Source organism: Mixia osmundae, assembly GCF_000708205.1.
Source record: "Mixia osmundae IAM 14324 unplaced genomic scaffold scaffold_1, whole genome shotgun sequence".
In the NCBI taxonomy this organism is placed as follows: domain Eukaryota; kingdom Fungi; phylum Basidiomycota; class Mixiomycetes; order Mixiales; family Mixiaceae; genus Mixia; species Mixia osmundae.
In genome coordinates this window covers 1,642,170-1,662,621 of record NW_014575563.1, presented here as the reverse complement: position 1 = coordinate 1,662,621, position 20,452 = coordinate 1,642,170, and the positions used below count along the sequence as shown (strand labels likewise).

Here is a 20,452-nt window from a genome sequence, read left to right as displayed (position 1 = left end):
TTACCGCAGCTGCGACGGCTCCGAGGCTTGACTGGACTGGCATCATGACGCTCTTCACCTCAGCTCGCATTGCACGACGCCATGTGTCCGGACTGGCTACAGCCACGGCAAGGAGCAAGCACACCCTGCCACAGCTGTCGTACGAGTACAAAGTGAGTCCCGAGCTCGGCAGGGATGATACAATCGGCTTGGCTCATGCTCGCACGCAGGACCTCGAGCCTGCAATCTCTGGGCAGATCATGGAGCTGCATCACTCCAAGCACCACGCAACGTCAGCTCTCGCCCCGTGTGAGCATCATGTCGCTTTGCTGATCATCTATGAGCCAACAGGTATGTAGCCGGACTGAATGCAGCAGAGGAGAACTATGCCACTGCGCTGAAGGAGCAAGACGTACGCAAGCAGATCAACCTGCAAGCCGCTCTCAAATTCAACGGCGGCGGTCATGTCAACCATACGCTCTTGTGGGAATCGCTCAAGCCAGAGAAATCTGGCGGTGGCAAGCTGACTGAAGGTGACCGACCCAACTTGCCTCTGTTCCGGCTCTTTCGTGCTGACAATCTGATCATCAGGTTCGCTCTATGACGCCGTGACGAAACAGTACGGCTCGCTGGATGAGCTGAAGAAGAAGATGAATGCCGCCGCTGCTGGTATTCAAGGATCAGGCTGGGCATGGCTCGGTGTAGATCCTACGTCAAAGTCTCTCGTCATCACCACCACGCCCAACCAGGATCCTCTGCTCGCAGCGACACCGCTGTTCGGCATCGATATGTGGGGTCAGTCCTCCGCGTATCCCATCTCGCATCCACTCGCTGACCGCAATGAGTCTGACAGAACACGCCTTCTACCTGCAACATCAGAACCGCAAGCCGAACTATCTACAGAACATCTGGCGGGTGATCAACTTTGAGAATGCGACGCAGCGCTTCGAAAGCGTCCATTGAACTCATCTGTTGAAAGCTAGGAATACATTGCGTTACAATGCGCCGGGAGACCCGCCTGAGAATGGCGTTACAAGCGCGAGCGGTGGTATGAGCTACAACAAGAGATTATACGCTACACTGTATGGCAAGCGCACTGTTGCTCAATCTGAGGACATGTGCTCATCTTTTGAGCCTGTCTCATCGTACTGATCCCCCGGCATGCGACCCGAAGATGCTTCCTGGTGCGCGTAGTGCATGTGTGCCGCCAGACCTCGCTCGGCTCGCTCGGGTGATCTGGCAGGTGTCTCTTGCGGCGTGTTAGGCGGGACCTCTATCGCATGCGATTGTCGCATTGCGTATGCGTAGTCCCCTTGATCTAGACTGTTGCTGCTCGGTAGGCCGTTAGTCAGCGAGGCTTGACCAGGCTGGTAGTAAGACGACGAAGTGTAGCTAGACGGTGGTGCAATCGTGCCCACGCTTTGTTTGTTGCCGTTGACAGGCATCGCCACACTGCCCGTCTGGTTGCCTACTGCCGTGTTGTGTCTAGGAAAAGCAGGCGGGGGCATCATGAGTGTCGACTTGAGCTCCCGCCTCAGTTCCCTCTCTGCACCACTCTCGACAGGCTCGAAGCCGGCAAACGAGCTTGTGAGATCTTCTATGCTCAGGGCACTCGTCCCATTCATCGACATGTCGTTACGATTCGTGCCGCTGTACGGCTGGCCAGCAAAGCGATGTGGACTGGCCCTGTAACGGCTCAAGTGATCGTCATTGCCCGGCACAGGTTCGCCGAATGTTGCCGTTGTACTGGACGTGGACGCCGAAGATGGGCTACTGCTGCCCTGCGCTTGCCCAGAGAATCCGGTGGTGTAGCGCTGATTGGGCGCTACGTAGGATGCGACTGTGATGCTGCCCATGGCAATCACCTCCGCCCTCTCGAACGTCGGCGAAATCGACCCCGGTAAAAGCGGCGCGCGCCAGCTCGGCAATCTCGAGGCGAGTCAAGTGCAAAATCATTGACGCGTAACTGACTTGGCGCGCTCGCTCTGACGTCGGCCAGGCAGCCCCCAATGGCGCCTGCAAAAAAGGTACTTCACTCTCGTCAGTCGGGTCAATGAACTCAAAACTCGAACAGAATGAGTCGGCGACGGCATCGCTTGTGGCAGGAGCGACAGCCGGTGCCATCGAAGGCTTCATCACCTATCCCTTCGAGTTTGTTAAGACAGAATCCCAATTCTCTGACAAGAAGGGCATAAAGGTCAGTGGACCGCACGCAATGTCTGCCGATGCAGTGTGCTCAGACTGGAAGATCGATAGCCACCTGGACCTATTGCGATCGTGAGGAACACAGTCGCGAAACACGGATTCGTTGGCCTCTATCAGGGCGTTGGAGCGCTGGTAGCAGGCAATGCTCTCAAGGCAGGCGTCAGATTCTACAGCTACGATTCGTTCAAGACGATGCTTGTCAATGACGAGGTCACTCATCCGCCATGAGGATGCAAACGCTCCTGATGCAGGCTGTATGACAGGGCAAATTGACAGGCACGCGAAGTCTGGCAGCAGGCTTGGGTGCAGGCATGATGGAAGCGCTCTTTGCAGTCACACCGTCAGAGACGATCAAGTGAGCCTTGACAGTATGCATTGATCATAGTTGTGCTGACGGGCGTGCAGGACGAAACTGATAGATGACCAAAAGCGCGAAAACCCGCGATTCAAGGGTCTTGTGCATGGCACGGGCATGATCATCAAAGAAGAAGGCATCGGAGGAATCTACAGGGGGCTCTTCCCGGTCGTACGCCGCTTGCATCAATACCTGCGCTCGCCTGATGTCCCGTGCAGGCAATGCGGCAAGGCGCCAACTCAGCGGTTCGCTTCTCGACATACAGTACACTCAAGGTATGCTAGCTCTGCAGCTCACCTTTTTGGCGCTCATGGCCGGGGTAGAGCTTCGTGCAAGGCAACAGTCGACCGGGCGAGTCTCTGCCGGGCACAGTCACTTTCGGCATCGGCGCTGCGGCAGGTCTCGTCACCGTCTACGCGACCATGCCGCTAGAGTATGTCGGACGCTCATATGATCTACATCAGCTGAATAGCAGCATAGCGTTATCAAAACACGCATGCAGTCATTGGAAGCGCGCGCAAATTACAAGAATTCGTTCCATTGTGCGTATCGGATATTCACGGAAGAAGGCGTTTTGCGCTTCTGGAAAGGTGCCACACCTCGTTTGGCACGACTAGTGGTCAGCATTCTCCATTCAGTTTGTTAGTGCATCATGCTGATCTGCGGTGCCTCCTGACAGCTGTCGGGCGGGATCGTCTTTACGACATACGAGCGCATCATATTGCTCATAGGCGGGCGATCAGTATAGACGAGCGATGATACACTATGCAATGCAGATGATACAGTGAAACAAGTGGACTTCTATCCTCTTTCGAAATTGCGCTAGTTGTGCGAAGTGAGTGACCATTGTGAAATATCGACCGAAGGCGGAGTCGAATAGCTCGAGACGCCCGGCCACTGCGGGTTGAATACAGTCTCGATGGTATATGTGCCTGCTGGTAGATTGATAGCAAGTACGGTCACGCCAGGGTTTGGCAGATCGTCGCCACCTGCTGGTAATGCTGGGTCGGACGCCAACCTTACTGGCTGAACAGTTGACCACTGAGCTGCATCGGGGGATTGGATTATAGCTTGTAGCGTCTGTCCGTCTAGTGAGAGCGATGCAGTCTTTCCGTCTGACGAGATGGAAATCGTCGCGTTTGTATGTGCCCGCCATTGGACCGTGCCAGTCGTGGTCACCTCGTCTTGTATGAGGACTTGCTGGCGACCATTGATGAGACGCATGGCTCGCTTGACGGATGAGCCGCCATAGGTCGAAGTGAGGTCGGCTGCAAAGTAGGCAGTCGAGGTTGTGGGCAGTGTGAATGCGAGCGCAGTCTGTGCTTCGCCGGTGCTCGCAAACGAGGTGTCTGGCGCCTCATCAGCTAGCTGATTTTCCCCGCCGAGCAGAAGGGTGTTTTGACCTGCTCGCTAGTTAGCCATCGTCACTTTGGTGTCTTGTCATCTGCGTACCCTCCGTTCGACAGCGGTAGTACAGCCATCGCAGCGAGGTCTGTGCTTCACTCGAAAAGTAGCCTGCTCCAACGTCAGTGAATGCGAAATGTGACACGCACGAGACTTGCCTGGCTCGAGATAATTGTCTTGACAGAGCTGCGCAAAGGCATTCAGCATATCGACGCGCCCAAGTAACGAAAACATACCTCTCCGAACCATCTTTGACCTAAGGCCTCGAGGACAAAGTCGCCCGCATCTAGATTGCCATGTGTTTGATGGCCTGTCATGATGAGATCAGTGGGGGCTGAGCGCTCGAGTCGGCAGCGACGAACCGGTTGCATTGCCTGCTTTCATGGCAACATAGAGTCCGTTCGTGTCCGTCCATGAGGAACGCATTGATCTGTACGTCCCTCATCAGCATAGGAGTATCCGTGAACGAGAACATACGCACGTCCATGCGTGTCCGCTGCCTGGGAAATAGTGATCGAGAGCAAGGTTGTAGAACCAGTCGCCGGTCGCTTGTGCGTTGTAGTAAAACATAGCTAACGGCTCTGCTGCATCGCTGCGATCGCGTTGGTAAAGTGCATATGTGGGGACTGTGACCAAGTCAGCTCGAGTGTCAGCAGCACTGTGCGCACGCACTGTCATAGTGATTGCCGTAAAGCATCATGCCGTTGGCGGTAGCAGTGTATTTGTTCGGTCCACAATCGCCGTAATTGAATTTCTCCACAAAGCCGGAGCCATACATATGGAACAGTCCGGTGTTGTTATAGTTGGCATTCATCGACAGCATGCCTTGATCGCTGCCGGTGGCAGAGATGAGACCGGCAGTCATCTGAGCATGGCCGTTCGTGCCAAAGTACCAATAATCAGACGTCTCAGACCACGTGCCATCGTCTTGAACCGCCTGGAGACAGTTGTCTTGAGCATTGGGTATGGCTGCGGCTAGCAGCTGTTGCGCTTGGCCGGTTGGGTCCTCGTTGAGGATGGCGAGCGCGCCGAGAATGAGACCACCATTGCAGACACAATTCCAGTTGCCGTTCGTCGTCGTCCACCATGCAGGGTTTGTCCCGTGAGCAGTGATACCCTTGGAGATACCCAGCGACAAGATCGACCACATGATGGCTGTACGCTGATCTTCCGTCCATGCGTCGTAGAACCAGTCGTAGGCGTACGCGAAAGCAGCTGTGAATTCGCCAACGTCTAGGAAATGCTGCGTGTTCCAATTATCGCCTGTGATGCCAAAGTACTGGCTCGTCGAATTGCCAGACGCGACGAGGATTTCTTCCCAAGCACGAGTAGCCCACGAAGAGTCATTTGACATGCGATATGCATATCCCCAGTGCTTCATCCGCAGCTGGACCTCTCGCGCGACATCGAGCACGCCTGAACCGTCCAGACCACCGTCGATCGAGTAATTGGTCGGCGTCATGGCAGCAAAGGCTGTTGCGTTTGCAAAGATGGTCTGATTCCACGATGAAAGGTATGGATCCGTTGCGCTGAGCCTCTGTACGCACGACCATTTGCCGGTCGTCGCGAAGAGACGCGGTTGCGCCTCACGAACTTGATATGTCGCGCCGCCTGACGTTGGCGTAAAGTCGTCGTCAGAACATGCTAAGCTGCTGTCAGACGAGAAGGATGGCGCAACGGGCGTGGCCGTGGAAGAAGGATAGACCGGCTGTCCGTTGCTATTCGTCGCAGTAGGCGCGTTTGCCGCACTATTCTTGACCGTACTGCTCTTGTGCTCGTCTGAGGACGCTCTACTAGCAAAGTAACCTGCGAGGGCGGCAGCGACAATGATGGCGACTACGAGCAAAGGGAGACCGAACTTGCACCAAGGCGAGCTCCATATTCTCTTCTTCTGTCGCGTCCCTGGACGAGCGGGACCGTATCGCGTGACCCCAGAGGAGCTCTGCGGTGACATATAGCCTGCTCCGTACTTCTCCATCGGCGAGCCTCGTGGTGGAAGCACGGAGCCCGACGAGTATTGGCCTGGCTGGTCATAGAAGCCTCGTGTCGTCTGGGGGATATATTCTTTCTCGCTAGAATGGGCGTCAATGAGGCCGGTCTGGCTCGCGGTTCTGCGGTCTTGTGGCCAGCGAGCTGATTGAGGGTAGCCATAGCCTGCCATTGTGCAGAGCGACTTCTACCAAGTCAAGGTGACGGTGCCCCGTTGCGCAGGCTTGTATGCAGAACTCTTTCGATACTTCCGAACAACGCTGAAGCTAGACGAATGAAGATCTTCGGCTGTGCGTCGCTGATCAGCCTCTCAGAAAGCAACAAAGGCCCAGTCGCGTCGAGCGATTCGATCGTCTTCAAAGCCAAAAAGATCGACGCGACGCGTAAATTGTAGACATGCATTTTGAGCGCGGTACCCTATTGCTCGTCATCTGCGATTTTGGCGTCAAATATAGCTATCGATCTTCATGGACTGAAAAACATACTCTCTTCATCTTCGATAAAGTCGCGCTCGTCAGGATGACTGGTCGAGGAATAATCGATATTACGTTTGCGCATCTTCTGAAAATCGACCTCACGCTTAAGCAGATCAAGCGTTTCCGAGGACAAGGATGAAGCTTGAGCGCGCTCGAGGATGTCTGACAAAGCGAGGTAACGCTCGTGTAACGTCTTGCTGTCCAGTTCACGCTTGATCAGATACTGGATCACGGCGTCATTGCTGCGTTCTGCGGAGTCAGTCCAGGCTTCGTTGCGTTTGAGCAGACGATAGAGCGTTGCAGTCTGTTCGCGGGACTGCATCTGGATATCCGCGCGCTCACGTCTGATGCGCTCGGCAAGGGAAGCCTCCGAAAGATCGCCATGGATTGCCGTAAGGTCACGCTTGAGGCCAGCCGCAGACGTGCTCGATGCTGCGCGACGGGTCGACGCGGCGTGTTCAGACTGGACCTGCTGACGCTTGCTCATAGCAGCAAGGGTATCAGCCTGAGCATTGTCCAGGCTGCGGGCTTTGAGATCAGCGAGAATGGCGTTGTCGCGTTTGTCTGGGCGTGTCCATCCATATCCGCCAACTTGACGGTTCATAAGGCCTTCACCCGACTCGACCGATCTACGCCAGCCCTTCGATGGAATAGTACGATCGCTTTGGGAGTCTGTCTTGCGCCATCCATGTCCGGGTGAACCACGAAGTGACTCTGTGCCAAATTCGAAGGTAGCAGAAAAGTCGGTTGACTCGATTCCATCATCTTGACGCTTCGCAAAGTCTTCATCATGCTGAAGTGATCTACGCCAGCCGATCGGTGGAGAACCGTGAATCACGCGTTCGCTCTGTGAGTCCGTCTCGCGCCAGCCGTGTCCAGGGAAGCCGCGGAGCGAGTTCGCATCAGGGGCGACTGGGAGAGAGGAGCGAGCCGATCCGAGCTTAGCCTCTTGACGCTTCGCAAAGTCTTCATCACGCTCGAGCGATCTGCGCCAGCCCATAGGTGGCCATTTGTCTGGGATCGTGCGGTCGCTCTGCGAGGCCGCGCCCCAGCCGTGTCCAGGGAAGCCGCGAAGCGACTCCGCTCCGGATTCGAGGGTAGCGGGAGAATGGGTCCTTCCGTGGTCTTCATGCTGAAGTGATCTACGCCAGCCGATCGGTGGGATGCCATGAATCACGCGTTCGCTCTGTGAGTCTGTCTCGCGCCAGCCATGTCCAGGGAAGCCACGAAGCGACTCTGTGCCAGGCTCGAATGCTGTGGCAGCTGGGCTAGTTGCTGCGTCGCGCTGGGCAGTGGTCTCGCGTTCAGTGTGATCTGAGTCGCCTTTCATCATAAAGCGCTGACACAAGTGCAAACGTGCGACGTACCCGAGCGGGCGAAAACTTGATGACCCTTTTCATCTTCACCGGCCGAGTGCGAGTCGTGGACAGTGCAGGCAGCAGGAGTGTTGCAGTAGACGAGGCGACGTTGGTTGCGCTCTGTCTGTTCCTTTGCGAGCTCGCGCTCGTTCAAGGTCTCCGAGCGCTCTGCACCGGGATCTCTCCCCTCAGTCTACGCAGGATGAGTTAGAGCAACCACAGACTGATGGCATTGGCTTCGACAGCCTCGTAAGGAGCCAGGGGAGAGTCTTTGCGGGCATCGATGTGCAGATCTGAGGTTCAGATGAGCGTACGAAACGAAGCAGTCAAGAGTGATGATTGCACCATCGACTGTCGAGCGAGTGCCGGGCACATCGCATGAGCCATCGATCTTGCAGTGAGGCAAGGGATGGTCGTAAGACTGCCATGCCTTGAGGGCATCGATGGCACGGCCTGCCAAAGGACCGTCATCAGCAGGGGCGAACGACTCAGGCCACACGACTGACGCTGTTCGAGACGACGGGAAGCTGCGAGCTGAGTGTCGAGTACGTCTGCACGCTCAACAAGGCCCGAGTCTGCGATCTGGCGAGTGAGGTCGAGCTGACGTGGTCAGGGGCCGGGACCCACCTGCTGCGAGATCGACTGTAGCCGGACGAGGGAGTGCGAATACATGCTGTGCGATGATCAGTGCGAGCGCAGAGAGCGAGAGCACTCTGCGCGACATGTTTGCTTGCGGTCAGGTTTCTGAGAGATTGCAAGCAGAATGAGGCATCAGCAGATAGTGTGACCCTATCGATGACGCAAGAGCGGGCGGAGAAGATGACACGTTTGTACACTAGGCTAGAGCAGGGATGAGTCAGGGACGACGCTTCGACCTCGCGTCGACGATCGCGTCAAGAGCTCCCCTCGCAACGAGCAGCATCCCTATCCTGTCCCATCTATCCGCCCAGTCTTGCGACCCCGACCGGCCTGCGATCATCGTGATGACTCTGCCAACGCTGCACGAGGAATATGAAGGGCCCTCGCCCAGCAGCGGACCGCAGAGTAAGCTGCTCGAGGATTGGTTGCCACTCGGTGCTGTGCAGCAACGGAATCGCTTGCAAGACATTATCAGCCGAAAACCCTACCATGCAGTCGCATTGCTCGGATCGGGCAGTATACTTGCACTCATATGGCTCAGAGCGCTCCTGATGACGTCCAACGACTCGTCCAGCGTCATGCTGGGCGCTCACGAAGTACCTATCCAGATGGATGGGCTGCTCATCCAAGACGATAGCGCCATGTTCAATCCTTACCGCTTCACGCCGGATGAAGCCTACGAAGACTCAAAGGACATCGTCATCGATCCCTTCAAATGTCGGGCGCTGCCCAAATACACCAGCCACTTGACAGCTTGCGCCAATTCGGGACTCGATCTGACCGAAAGGGAGGTCGCCTATCGCGGCAAGCAGTACAAGACTCGCACACTTGCTGCTATACCGGGCGTGCAGCTCGCGAACGATTCGCTCGATGAGTCCAGACTGGCTCGCGTCGCGCTCAAAGATCCTTATGCTTCACGAGATCTACCTGACGAGAAGATATCTGAAATACTCTACGATCTCTCGACCGATCGACATCTCACCGATACGCAATGTGCTGCCATCTTCCCCGGTCTCTTTGAGGAACTGGACCGAGCTGCGAGCTACTGGCGCGAGCGAGGCGGCATTCATATGCGCGATCTGGACAAAGGCATGCCACAAGCCAATGTTCACGTCATCATCAAGCGCAATAGGCTGTATCTCAAGGAGCCATACCGTATCGGTCCTAATTCTCGTACACGGGCGACCCTCGCCGCGATCAACGACGCCATCGTCACTGCCGTCGAGCCAATTCCCGATGTTGAATTCATCTTGACCGTAGAAGATATGGTTCTCGACAAGGGCACGGTCGATCAGAGTGCCATGCTCGCTCTCGGGCGCAAGAAGTCTCAGCCTAATCTCTGGTTGATGCCTGACTATGGCTGTCCGTTTCTGCCTTTAGCTATCTACCTCGGCTGAGGCTTTGCCTATATGACAGTTTATGCATGGCCTGAGCCTGCCATTGGCGCCTTCCTCGACGTACAAGATCAAGCAGGTCCTGACCATTCGACGCTTCTGTGTTGCTGACCTGTATCGGATCGCCAGACTTTGGCATTCGAATCACGACAAACCTGGCAAGACAAGTTTGGCAAGCTTTTCTGGCGCGGCGCATTGCTCAATCAGCTCCGAACAGTGCGAACGTACTCTTGTTCTACGCACTTGCTGAATTCCCATCGCAGGACATGGCCCTCGATATGACGGATTACGACTGGGCAGCGATCCAGGCGATTGACTGGAAGCATCCCGACAATGTGCTCTCGCCTGCTGAGCACTGCAAGTACAAATATCTGCTACACGTAGAAGGTAATTTGCCTTGTATCTGGCTGGACTCCATGCCCGGTTAACGCGCGAGGCAGGCATCGCGTACTCCGGAAGACTCAAATACCTGCTGCAATGCCGAAGCGTGACTGTCATACACGACCTCGAACATGTGAGTGGACCGCTATAGTCAGCTTCTTGAGCTGATTGCTATGTTCACGTCGCAGATACAGTGAGTGTTTGCCCGAGCTCGCGTTCTTGCATGCTAACCTGCTTTGCAAGACATTTCCACGTCCTCTTCAACGCAAGCGCGAGTGTCTACTCGATCAGACCTGAGCTCATATTGGCGTGCAGTCCAACACAAGCTCGCCCGATCAGAACATCATTATGACGCCTGCACCAAAATTCGACCACCTGCCCGCGGTCATGTCTCGTCTCGTTGCGAACGACGCGTATGCCGAACGAATCGCGAATCAGAGCTTCGCGTACTGGCGCAAGATGCTCAGTCCGGCCAGCACAGATTGCTATTGTGCGTCTGAGACCTCTATGAAGCGCGGGCGCTGACTCGCGAGACTTCACAGGGAGGAGGCGAGACTCAGCTCACTCCACGTCGATTGCTCTGACTCACCCCCGCGGTTGCTCGCAGGTTATGGAGGACCTATGCCGATGTGCAGTCGTTCAAGCCAGAACTCACTGCTGCATCGGTGCCCTATGCTTCTTTCAAGTAAGACTATCTGACTCACCAATGCACAAGCTAAGCTGCGCGTCCAGGCTCACTGGCACGCTCAAATGGAACCCCAACTGAGCGACAATGCATTGTCATCCTCGCAGCTTGGCATAGCTTGCGGGCGAGATCCGATTTTGCAGGCTCTTGATAAGCCACAGTGGGAGCGTGCTCACTGCTGTGATCATGGCTACCTTGATCGCGAATCGCACCGAGAACACGAATGCGATGTCTGTACATTGAGCGAACTTTAGCCTGTGCTTTGCGGGCGAGGCAAAAGACGCACTGAAATACTCTGGCAGGAACAGTATGCTGATGACGTATAAAACTAGCGTGACGATCTCTGACAGCCACATGTAAAGGTGCCTGCTCACCTTTTCAGCTGCGTTTGTATTTGCTTCGAGATGTCGCTCACCACGTAGATACCTCGAGAGCGACCATAATGAGCTCGTTCAGGATCAGTGCGGTGAACGAGATGGCGACAATGTTGATGAACTCGTCTTCGAAGAGGATCAAGCTCATGATCATGATGGCGCCGCCTGCTCGCCATCAGCAAAGGTCTCATACATGACAAGGGAAGTACCTTGATACACCGAGATCATGAGCCAGACGAAGAATGTCTTGTAAGACAGCGATCGACCCTGTATATGGCGGTCAGCTCTTGCATCTCTTTTCTGCAACGTCTCACCTTTGTAAGTTCTTGATATAGCTCCGGATAGAGCAGTGCGAGGCCCTCGTCGACGTCCCGATCAAGCACGAGTGAGAAGACGGGCGCCATCGTCCATACTGTCGCGTAGCCGACCATGAGCCAATTCTGAAAGATGGCGATTGGTGCGAAGTAGAAGACGCTACAGAAGACGGCAGTGATGACTGATACGATCAAGCCTCGGTGAATGACAAACTGCGCTAGCTTGGCAGAACGCTTGTAGGAATTCCGACCGTGCCAGACGAGCAGCTTGGTCAAGAAGCTGAATTGAGTGATCGAAAAGTCTGCAGCGAGTGAAGCCTGCTTGCCTTCCTTGCCTACGATGCCGACGCCTACGTCGGCTGCCTGGATCATGCTGACGTCGTTACCGCCATCGCCAATGCAGCAGACCCGCCGTCGAGTGTACTGTCGGATGATACGAGCGACATCTGCTTTCTGCGTGGGAGAGCATCGACAAGCGACAACACAAGGGAGTGAAGTAGCCAGCTCGATGAACTCGTCCAGATACAGCTCCATGCAGAGCTGTAGCGATTCGCCATCAATGACGAGACAACAGTCGCGCTTCGACCGCAAGAGATCGAGCTGGTCGCGCGCTGCGCTGCTTGTGCGAAGCTTCGAGACTTGGTGTATATACTGGCCTCTCGAAACGAGCTTGCTAGAGATGGCAATGCAGGTAGCAGTCTCAATCTTGTCGCCAGTCAGCATCCAGATCTTGAGGCCAGCATTGCGAAGCAGCTCGAGTGTCATCCTGACGTCAGTCTGCAGCTTGTCTTCTACTCCGGTCAAACCAAGCAATTCCATATCCCGTTCGAGGAGGCGCGAGACCACCGAGGCCATTGCTGCTTCGCGATCGTCTGTACTGATGCTGGCAGCATGGTGCTGTGATTGAAATTGATCCCAAAGATCTGAGCCCAACCTCTTTCGAGCAACAACGAGTGTTCGTAGACCTTCTCGAGCCATGTTGCCACATTCTTCGTCTAGCCAGTCGTTGGCCTGAACGATGCGAGACATGACCACATCTGCTCCTTTCTGGTAAAAGGTCAATTCCTCCGTTTTGCGATCTCGTATGATGATGGCCATTCGCTTCGATTCTGATGTAAAGGGAAAGAGCTCGAGTACGTCGTATTCGAGCAAAGATCCATCAGGTCGCCTGAGCGTGATCGATGTTCTGGTGCGATTCGAAAGCACGAGACCGACAGACTCTGTCCAGCGAACGATAGCGACTTCGTCTGGCGAAGAAGCCTGGTAGGTCACTGATCCGTCTTCCTCAATAACAGGCGTCACATTGTGGCAGAGCGCCAAACCGAGCACGATGTCACGTAAGCGCGATGACATATCGCGTCTCCCTCTGCTCGCCATACCAGGACCAGACAGTAGACTTTGTTGAGTGTCTTCAGTGCCTTCAAAGGCAGTATCGAGCTGTGCGGAGACTTCGTCCATGGTGTCGACAGTGTAAGATATTGTACCCATATGCAACTTCTTCATCTCCATCTCGTTCTGCGTCAGCGTACCCGTCTTGTCCGTCAGAAGGTACTCTATTCGGCCTAATTCCTCCGGCAGCGTACTTGTCCTGACGATCGTACCCGGTATCTCTGCGTCGCTCATAATCTGACGAGCGTAGACGGTCTTGCCAAGGTCAAGATTGACACGAAGCGAGATGGGTATGATCGAGGAGAACAATATGACGAAGCGAAAGACATAGGTATACCACTGGCCTCTGAAGCTGTTCAATGCGACAAGTGATACCGATAGCGCAAAGGTGACGATGCACAGAATCTTTGCAAGCTTGTTGATCTCTAGATCGAGCAGACCCGTCTTTGTCTCCGGATTGCTCGTATTCATCACGGCGCGGGTCTCTTGGCCGGTATAGACGATGAAGCCGATCGCTTGTCCTGCTGCTAGAACAGTATTTGCCCAGAGCACGTTTTCCGCATTGAGAGGCAACGAAGACGTCTCTAAATCGGACGGTATATCCTCTGTCAGAGCAGAAGATGGCTTCGAATTGAGCGTGAAGGTGCCGGTGAAGTTATGTATGTCTTTCGAAGGTGCATCGGCATAGATTTCTCCGTCCAGCTTTAGCAATTCGGCGTCTGAGGTGAGAGCCTGAGTAGCTCGAACGGCCACGCGCAGCTTCCAGTCTGTCTCTCCATCAAGCTGATCCGTTCTGACGAAGCAGCTGCCTGACTCGTCTGATGTGCGCAGCAAGACGCAATCTGCAGGCACGCGTTGATCTTTCTCGATGACGACAAGATCGCCAACTCGAAGTCGAGAGGAAGGTACGCTTCTCATTGGCGCATGTGCACTGGCGCTGTGCTTCAATGCGTCTGAAGGATGTAAAGGCAAAGCTGCCAAGGAGTCGAGAACATTGTAGCGTGCAGAGTTGGCAATAAGGTCTCTTTCATGTCGTTTCCAGTCATCAAACGCCTCCTTGCTGATCGTTATCGTCAACACAAACGCCAATGGCACAATGTACGTGGATAGAAAGCCTGACTTTGTCATCAGCTCCAGACATGACATGCAGACGCCTTGACTGACCTATTCGCAAGGCAGGCACGAATTGGCTGAGCGCGACGAGTAGGAAGTAGAGATTGAAGAAGAACTTGAATTGTTCGTACAGAATCATGGGCAGGAACGAGACGACGTTGTACTTCTGATTCCTGATCAGATTGGCTGGGAATCGCACTTTGACTTTATCGCTCGCGCCGAAAGCTACCGTCCTTGCCTGACCTGATTCCCTCCTTGGTTTGGATTGCTTGGGCGGCGAAGAGACCGACGCGAAGCCATTGGGCTGAGCGGCAGTTTGATCAGATTGAAGCAAGGCCTGTTCCTCCTCTGCTCTCCAGTCTGATTCCGTGTCAGGTTCGAGCATGCTGCCGTTCACAGAGCCATTGGCGCTCTGGGTTCCGTAGCGTCTTCGTGTAGATCGATTGCCGAGGAGCGAATTGGAAGAAGGCGAGTGGCCTAGATCTCGTTGCTTGCCTCTCGCTTTGGCAGACATCTTGCGCAAGCTTGTACTGCTCGAGCTGGGACTCAAGGTGCGCCGAAGGCCGGGACGATGGGAATGGAGGTCCTCGGAGAGATGAGCCAGACTATCCAACTCGACTGATGAAGTCATGCTGATCCATCGAAGCTAAGCGCTTTCGAGGTGACGCCGCTTGGCCGTGCGGCGTTTTCTAGCCAAAGCCAAAGGCGACGCGACGCAGCAAGCCAGCGAGCGCGAAAGGACCTTACAGCTTCAGTCAATTCCAGCAGACACTCAGGATGGCAGATCAACTTGTTCGTGCAAGCCTGCAGTGCATCAGGCGCGAGCTGACAGACGCCCTTGTCTCCTCTGCGCAATGATCATCGACCTATCTGCGACTGACTTGCCATGACCTTGTTGACACCCAAACCCACTATAGTCTGAAGGTAGGGCCAGGCGATCTCGTCAGACCATCATCGCTGAGAGTGCTTTGGCTGTGCAGAGCAAATCGCAGGTCTGTCGTCGCTCGGCTCGCTTCACTGCGCGTACGGGCTCATCAATGGATCTATTTGCAGAGTTCAAGGAAGCATTCTCGCTGTTCGTACGTTTGCGCTTCCGCGCGAGTTTTGATCCATGCTCACTATTTTTCATCATGCGTACAGGACAAGGGTATGTTCGCTCCCGTGGCGAAGAGACGGAGGCTTAGTACAACGCGCAGACGGTGATGGAACGATCACCACCAAAGAGCTCGGAACGGTCATGCGTTCGCTTGGTCAGAACCCAACAGAAGCAGAACTACAAGACATGATCAACGAAGTCGACGCAGACGGCAACGGCACTATCGACTTCCGTCCGTCGCGCTCCTTTTCCTCTGCAGATCTTCATGCTGAGACCGCTTATTGGCAGCCGAATTTTTGACCATGATGGCTCGCAAGATGAAGGACACAGATAGCGAGGAAGAGATCCGAGAAGCTTTCAAGGTCTTTGATAAGGACGGCAACGGATTCGTACGCGTTCTGCTCGACTGGACGCGCGTCGTTGAGCTTACGGATCCTCGGTAGATCTCTGCGGCTGAATTGCGACATGTCATGACCAACCTGGGCAAGCTCAGAGCATGTTATCAGGCTTCGTGACCTGATTCCCTGCTCGAACATTGCAGGCGAGAAGCTCTCCGAAGACGAGGTAGAGGAGATGATTCGGGAAGCAGATGCAGACGGCGATGGGTCTGTCATGTGTCATTGTCAGCTAGTCATCGCTGACCAGTACGCCTGTGTCAACAGTCAGATCAACTATTCCGAGTAGGTCTCTTGTCTCACTCGATCTGCTTTTGCTAATGGGTCATACAGATTCGTGAGCTTCATACTGTCGCAGAGGCACATGACTGATCATACCCTCTGTCACCTTCTGACAGGTTCAAAGTGAGTCTGATGCCCTCTTCGAAGGCTGTGCTGATGTCTGAGCAGTGATGATGAGCAAGTAATGCCCAAAGTTGTAGCTTTTGCTCTCGAATCCAATGCGACCTCTTTTGACAACATACAGATGTGGAGCTACACTAGAATTTGAGGATGACAATGAGGATGAGGAGCAGTATGATCACGGTGATTAAGAAGCATAGCGTCTGATTGTCTTTGGCTTTACGCCCGACCTGGTCCAGCCTTCCTCTCGCTCGCCGCAAGTGGTCAGATGTGCTATCAAGTGCAGTGTCGGTGTCTTCCAGCAGGAGTGCCTGAGACTCTAGCTCGGTTGAGATTGTCATACTCAAGTCGCGTTGACGTGATATCGCTTGCGAGAGCCTATCAAGCGTATCATCCTGATCTGTGCATCAGGTCATGCCCCGTCAGTCGGAGAGCCGGCTTAGCATGACAGCTTGACGAACCTGCCATCATCCTCTGCTGTAGCTGAGCAACGTCCTGATTCGCTCGTCTCATCTCCTCATCATCCATTTCCAGCGCGTCGCTCGGATCATCGTAATACTTGTCCACCCTGACCGTCGGCGCAGGCGGCATCAATACTTCCGGCTGAGGCAAGCTAGGCGACACTGGCGTTCGGGTCAGATGAGGTGTCGGCAGATGGTCTTGCTCCTCCTCTGTCTGGGTCGATATGAGTTGTCCCTCCGACGCGCTTGTTGGTTCGTGCTCGAGCTGGACGCCCAGACCTTGCACAAGCTCGACCAAACGAGCATACTGCTTCTGTAGGCCTTCGAGGACAGGCTCGGTAGAGCCAGCGGATTGCCGCTCTAGCAATCCGATGGAATGATGTAGCGAGCTCAAGTTCTTGGCTATCGTCTTTGCGAGCGATGGAGACGGCTCGAGACCAAGTTGCCTTGTTCGAGTGAGCTCTAGGATCTAGCGCTAGGACTGTCAGTGTGGGTGGGCCAGGACGAGGATGACTGACTTTGGTCAAAGTGGTCGTGGAGAGATTCGAAAGTCGAGCGGGCGAAGGTGCTGCCATCTTTGCTGGCCTCACCCTCACGCGAGGAGCACACGGGAAGCCTTTGGGAGCTGCCTGGTGCGGCCAATGTGCGAGCGAGACGTCGGTACGCCGTACGTCACTCGTCCTGCGACAAGCGACGCGTCGGTACACCGTCGAGACAAGGAGAACACCAGCTGCGAGTGCCTTACGTGTACCTTGCTGCCATCATGAGCTTCGCAAGGAACCTCAACACTGGCCCTCGTCGAGCCATGGGCAAGATCAAGCCGCCGCAAGCCAAAGTTTGTGCTGGGATCCATCGGACAGCGACGGAGCTGATCGATCAATGTCCTTGACAGACTGTCTCGGTGGAAGAGACATGGACCAGGCTTTCCAAGGCAATCGAGATGATACAGCTCAAGCGGGCGTCCCAGCTCAGCTTCGAGGAAACGTCAGTCGAACCCATCTCAATTGATGCGAGCAGAGCTAACTGATCGGTTGCAAGTTATCGGTATGCGTACAGGATGGTCAGAGACAGGCATAGCGAGCAGCTATACGAAGGCGTCAGTCGTCTCGTCGGAGAGCATCTCGATCGAGAAGCAACGACGAGGATCCTGCCTGCTTTCCCACACGGAAACGCGAGCACGTCCACCAATGGCGCAGATGCAGAGCCATTGGATGCCAAACCCTTTGACATGGGCATTTCACAAAGGGCCTCCGGTACGGATCGGTTGGCTCAACTGCAAAGAGGCGAGAGATTCCTTGCAGCCATCAAAGCGGTTTGGGATGACCACGTCACTTGCATGAAGCGTCTCGGTGACATACTCAAATACATGGCGAGCTGCTATCAGACAACGCATCGAATGCTCTACTGATAGTATCGCACAGGACAAGGTGTACGTACCCACGATGCCGCAACGGGCCAAGACTTTCGATCTCGGTCTCGAATTGTTCCAGACGCATATCATAGATTCACCATTGCCAATAGCAGAGACGCTCATCACCGCCATACTCGCGCAAATACACTTTGAGCGCGAAGGCGAGGTCATCAATAGATCGGCAGTCCATTCGTGCACGGAGATGCTCAACGGTCTCAACACACACGCGAAGAACGGCCGGCTTGCCACTTCCTACAAAGTCTTTCTCGAAGACATCTTCCTCAACCAGTCTCGTGCTTTCTACAATGAAGAGTCCACAACACTGTTGGCGACAGCTACAGCAACTGAGTACCTGATCAGGGTGGATCTGCGTCTGGCGGAAGAAGTCGAACGTGTGCGATATTGCCTGCATGAACAGACCGAATCTGCCCTGGTCACCTTGCTCGAGGATGTCCTCATCACGCAGCATTTCACCGCCATACTCGACCATGAGACCACCGGACTGGACTCTCTCGTCGAGGGCGACAGGATGTCAGAGATAAAACGTCTCTTTCGGCTGTTCTCCCGCGTGCCTCAGGGCGCTGCACGACTAAGAGCAAAATTGCAAGAGTATATCGTCAAGAGAGGCAAAGAGATCAACAATTCCAGGGAGGTAATGGCTGAGCCTGCTCCTGATCCAGCCAAAGGCAAGGGAAGAGAAGGCAAGCCGGCACAAGTGGGGGGCGCAGCTCATAGCGTCAGCTTGGCGCTTCAATGGGTACAACAAGTACTGGATCTCAAGGATAAGATGGATAGGATCTGGTCATCCGCGTTAGCCGAAGACAAGAGCTTCCAGACAGCCATAAACGAGGTAACCGTCGATGCATCAGCTGAGCTCACAGAAGCTAAGTCGATTGCGCTCATTATAGGCTTTCAAAACGTTTATAGAGACAAATAAGCAATCGCCGGAATACGTGTCACTCTTTATCGATGACAATCTGAAGAAGGGTCTCAAAGGGGTAGATCTCGTACACCTGTATGCCCATCGTCTGCTTATGCCATTGCTCGCACAGAAATCAGAAGCAGAAGTCGACGTCGTGCTGGACAAGGCTGTCGTCATTTTCCGCTTTTTGAGTGATCGCGACATATTCGAGCGGTACTATCAGCAGCACTTTGCAAAGCGGCTACTCGCCCAACGGAGCGTGTCGGATGATGCGGAAAGAGGTCTGCTCGCCAAGCTCAAAGTGGAGAGTGGCGCAATGTTCGTCAGGAAGTTAGAGGGCATGCTCAACGATATGACGATCTCGGAAGAAACGAACAAACAATTCCGGAAGCATCTCACCCGAGCAGGCGTGGAGGTGTGTCAGCTTGAAATCTGTACGAAATATTGCTGACGTGGTCACAGCCGCTACCGATCGATCTCGCTGTGACCGTTTGTCAATCTGGTCAATGGCCCATGGAAGTCTCGTCATCTCAGTGCATTCTACCTGCTTCACTGAGATCTGCTCAACTTTCGTTCGAGCGGTTCTACCATACCAAGACGTCAGGTAGAAAGCTCACCTGGCACACGACATCTGGCTCCGTCGATGTCACTGTACGCTTCAAAGCACGTAAACACGAGCTCAATGTTTCCACTCAAGCTATGGCAGTCCTCTCCTGCTTCGAGCCCGTCTCGTCACTCGAGAGTCTGTCATACAAAGTGAGCTCGCTTGCAGTTGTGGCAAGCCGGGCTGACATGCAACGCCAGGATCTGGAGGATCAAACGGGCATAGCCGAGAACGAGCTGAAGCGGACGTTACAGTCGCTGGCATGTGCAAAGTACAAGATCCTTCAGAAATCGCCAAAAGGCAGAGACGTCAACCCGGCGACAGATCGGTTTGCGTTCAACGAGGAGTTTACAAGCAATCTGATGAAGATCAAGATCATGACGGTGGCCAACAAGGTCGAGACCGTCGAGGAACGCTCAGAGACGGATTCGAAAGTAGAGGAGGCGCGCAAATTTCTCGTTCAGGTCCGTCTGATTCGCGTTGGCGGAGGCAATGCGCTGAACAGGACGGCAGGCTGCAATTGTGAGAGTGATGAAGCAGAGGAATCGCCTGCCGCACTCTGATTTGACGCACGAAGTCATCAGACAGCTTGCAGGCCGGTTCGCGCCAAAGCTGACGATGATCAAGCAAGCCATCGATAAGCTCATCGAGAGTGAGTATCTCGAACGGGATCAGGATGATCGCAGAGTGCTGCGATATCTCGCGTGAATTGCATATTTCGAGCAGAGTGGCGTCTCTGCGTGAGTTGAGGCACGCTTCTGGGTTTTGGCCAGAGTATTGTCGCGGCACGGGCACCATAGTGCGCATTCGAAGTGCTCGGCCGCTGCGTGTTGCTGTATTCATCAGGCCTCGACGACACTGCAACGTGTCCGCATACGATCTCCTCAGAGGGCATAAGGAAGGACTTCGTGCCTACGCAGGCAGGTGCGCGCGTATTTGGAGTCCGCCTGGCGATCGGCAGCCATCGACCGTCAATGACGCCTTGCCAGCCCCGTTGGACGCTATAGAGCTCCACACTGGCCTCACGGTATCTAAAGCCTACAAACAAGCTTAGCTAGCCAGCACGCCTTAGGGCACCGCGCGTCGCAAAGTTTCCACGCATCGAG

At 54.6% G+C, this 20,452-nt stretch overlaps 10 protein-coding genes across 10 annotated transcripts; 5 read left to right on the top strand and 5 right to left on the bottom strand.

The window, feature by feature from the left end:
- Positions 1-44: 44 nt before the first annotated feature.
- On the top strand, positions 45-942 carry L969DRAFT_42281 (uncharacterized protein; the record flags this gene model as incomplete). The annotated part of the gene is made up of 5 exons (XM_014715418.1): positions 45-152; positions 210-271; positions 331-512; positions 571-774; positions 833-942. The coding sequence occupies 5 exons, from the start codon at positions 45-47 to the stop codon at positions 940-942; spliced, it is 666 nt and encodes a 221-aa protein (XP_014570904.1).
- A 140-nt stretch (positions 943-1,082) lies between these two features.
- Positions 1,083-1,835, bottom strand: L969DRAFT_14814 (uncharacterized protein; the record flags this gene model as incomplete). Its single annotated transcript, XM_014714924.1, has 1 exon — positions 1,083-1,835. One exon carries the CDS (start codon positions 1,833-1,835, stop codon positions 1,083-1,085), a length of 753 nt encoding a protein of 250 aa, XP_014570410.1.
- A 153-nt stretch (positions 1,836-1,988) lies between these two features.
- L969DRAFT_92053 (uncharacterized protein) lies at positions 1,989-3,287 on the top strand (the record flags this gene model as incomplete). The annotated part of the gene is made up of 9 exons (XM_014715729.1): positions 1,989-2,006; positions 2,054-2,176; positions 2,236-2,394; positions 2,448-2,539; positions 2,590-2,710; positions 2,758-2,814; positions 2,863-2,972; positions 3,020-3,158; positions 3,219-3,287. The coding sequence occupies 9 exons, from the start codon at positions 1,989-1,991 to the stop codon at positions 3,285-3,287; spliced, it is 888 nt and encodes a 295-aa protein (XP_014571215.1).
- On the bottom strand, positions 3,167-6,250 carry L969DRAFT_161862 (uncharacterized protein). Its single transcript, XM_014715728.1, has 7 exons — positions 4,616-6,250; positions 4,425-4,569; positions 4,306-4,373; positions 4,180-4,253; positions 4,102-4,129; positions 3,992-4,054; positions 3,167-3,942 (listed from the first exon to the last, which is right to left on the bottom strand). The coding sequence occupies exons 1-7, from the start codon at positions 6,102-6,104 to the stop codon at positions 3,362-3,364; spliced, it is 2,448 nt and encodes an 815-aa protein (XP_014571214.1). The 5' UTR covers positions 6,105-6,250; the 3' UTR covers positions 3,167-3,361.
- A 99-nt stretch (positions 6,251-6,349) lies between these two features.
- On the bottom strand, positions 6,350-8,490 carry L969DRAFT_92051 (uncharacterized protein; the record flags this gene model as incomplete). Its single annotated transcript, XM_014715727.1, has 7 exons — positions 6,350-6,363; positions 6,418-7,722; positions 7,776-7,934; positions 7,991-8,059; positions 8,112-8,219; positions 8,273-8,341; positions 8,394-8,490. 7 exons carry the CDS (start codon positions 8,488-8,490, stop codon positions 6,350-6,352), a joined length of 1,821 nt encoding a protein of 606 aa, XP_014571213.1.
- A 259-nt stretch (positions 8,491-8,749) lies between these two features.
- L969DRAFT_92050 (uncharacterized protein) lies at positions 8,750-10,946 on the top strand (the record flags this gene model as incomplete). The annotated part of the gene is made up of 8 exons (XM_014715726.1): positions 8,750-9,767; positions 9,822-9,874; positions 9,929-10,015; positions 10,063-10,186; positions 10,240-10,313; positions 10,496-10,674; positions 10,788-10,865; positions 10,913-10,946. The coding sequence occupies 8 exons, from the start codon at positions 8,750-8,752 to the stop codon at positions 10,944-10,946; spliced, it is 1,647 nt and encodes a 548-aa protein (XP_014571212.1).
- Positions 10,904-15,047, bottom strand: L969DRAFT_84487 (uncharacterized protein). Its single transcript, XM_014715725.1, has 6 exons — positions 14,107-15,047; positions 11,554-14,057; positions 11,449-11,506; positions 11,281-11,404; positions 11,152-11,231; positions 10,904-11,097 (listed from the first exon to the last, which is right to left on the bottom strand). Exons 1-6 carry the CDS (start codon positions 14,684-14,686, stop codon positions 10,961-10,963), a joined length of 3,483 nt encoding a protein of 1,160 aa, XP_014571211.1. The 5' UTR covers positions 14,687-15,047; the 3' UTR covers positions 10,904-10,960.
- A 45-nt stretch (positions 15,048-15,092) lies between these two features.
- L969DRAFT_92048 (uncharacterized protein) lies at positions 15,093-15,835 on the top strand (the record flags this gene model as incomplete). The annotated part of the gene is made up of 6 exons (XM_014715724.1): positions 15,093-15,138; positions 15,252-15,383; positions 15,440-15,540; positions 15,595-15,634; positions 15,693-15,756; positions 15,814-15,835. The coding sequence occupies 6 exons, from the start codon at positions 15,093-15,095 to the stop codon at positions 15,833-15,835; spliced, it is 405 nt and encodes a 134-aa protein (XP_014571210.1).
- Positions 15,836-15,997: 162 nt separating this feature from the next.
- Positions 15,998-17,095, bottom strand: L969DRAFT_57322 (uncharacterized protein). The gene is made up of 3 exons (XM_014715723.1): positions 16,928-17,095; positions 16,410-16,878; positions 15,998-16,348 (listed from the first exon to the last, which is right to left on the bottom strand). The coding sequence occupies exons 1-3, from the start codon at positions 16,982-16,984 to the stop codon at positions 16,086-16,088; spliced, it is 789 nt and encodes a 262-aa protein (XP_014571209.1). The 5' UTR covers positions 16,985-17,095; the 3' UTR covers positions 15,998-16,085.
- A 77-nt stretch (positions 17,096-17,172) lies between these two features.
- On the top strand, positions 17,173-20,400 carry L969DRAFT_92046 (uncharacterized protein; the record flags this gene model as incomplete). Its single annotated transcript, XM_014715722.1, has 10 exons — positions 17,173-17,244; positions 17,302-17,393; positions 17,448-17,778; positions 17,831-18,670; positions 18,729-18,818; positions 18,873-19,157; positions 19,205-19,498; positions 19,547-19,810; positions 19,860-20,050; positions 20,193-20,400. 10 exons carry the CDS (start codon positions 17,173-17,175, stop codon positions 20,398-20,400), a joined length of 2,667 nt encoding a protein of 888 aa, XP_014571208.1.
- Positions 20,401-20,452: the final 52 nt, after the last annotated feature.

Bases quoted from the DNA above. Each gene is read 5' to 3' on its own strand.
- L969DRAFT_161862 (XM_014715728.1), bottom strand. From the start codon at position 6,104: ATGGCAGGCTATGGCTACCCTCAATCAGCTCGCTGGCCACAAGACCGC. The intron at 4,130-4,179 runs GTATGTTTTCGT...GCCTTTGCGCAG, and splicing joins GTCAAAGATGGTTCGGAGAG to CTCTGTCAAGACAATTATCT. The intron at 4,055-4,101 runs GCAAGTCTCGTG...ACGTTGGAGCAG, and splicing joins AGACAATTATCTCGAGCCAG to GCTACTTTTCGAGTGAAGCA.
- L969DRAFT_84487 (XM_014715725.1), bottom strand. From the start codon at position 14,686: ATGACTTCATCAGTCGAGTTGGATAGTCTGGCTCATCTCTCCGAGGAC. The intron at 14,058-14,106 runs GTCAGTCAAGGC...TGACAAAGTCAG, and splicing joins CGTGCCTGCCTTGCGAATAG to GCTTTCTATCCACGTACATT. The intron at 11,405-11,448 runs GTACTTCCCTTG...GATGGCGAGCAG, and splicing joins CATGATCTCGGTGTATCAAG to GCGGCGCCATCATGATCATG.
- L969DRAFT_57322 (XM_014715723.1), bottom strand. From the start codon at position 16,984: ATGGCAGCACCTTCGCCCGCTCGACTTTCGAATCTCTCCACGACCACT. The intron at 16,879-16,927 runs GTCAGTCATCCT...TCCTAGCGCTAG, and splicing joins CCACGACCACTTTGACCAAA to ATCCTAGAGCTCACTCGAAC. The intron at 16,349-16,409 runs GTTCGTCAAGCT...CCTGATGCACAG, and splicing joins ACAGCAGAGGATGATGGCAG to ATCAGGATGATACGCTTGAT.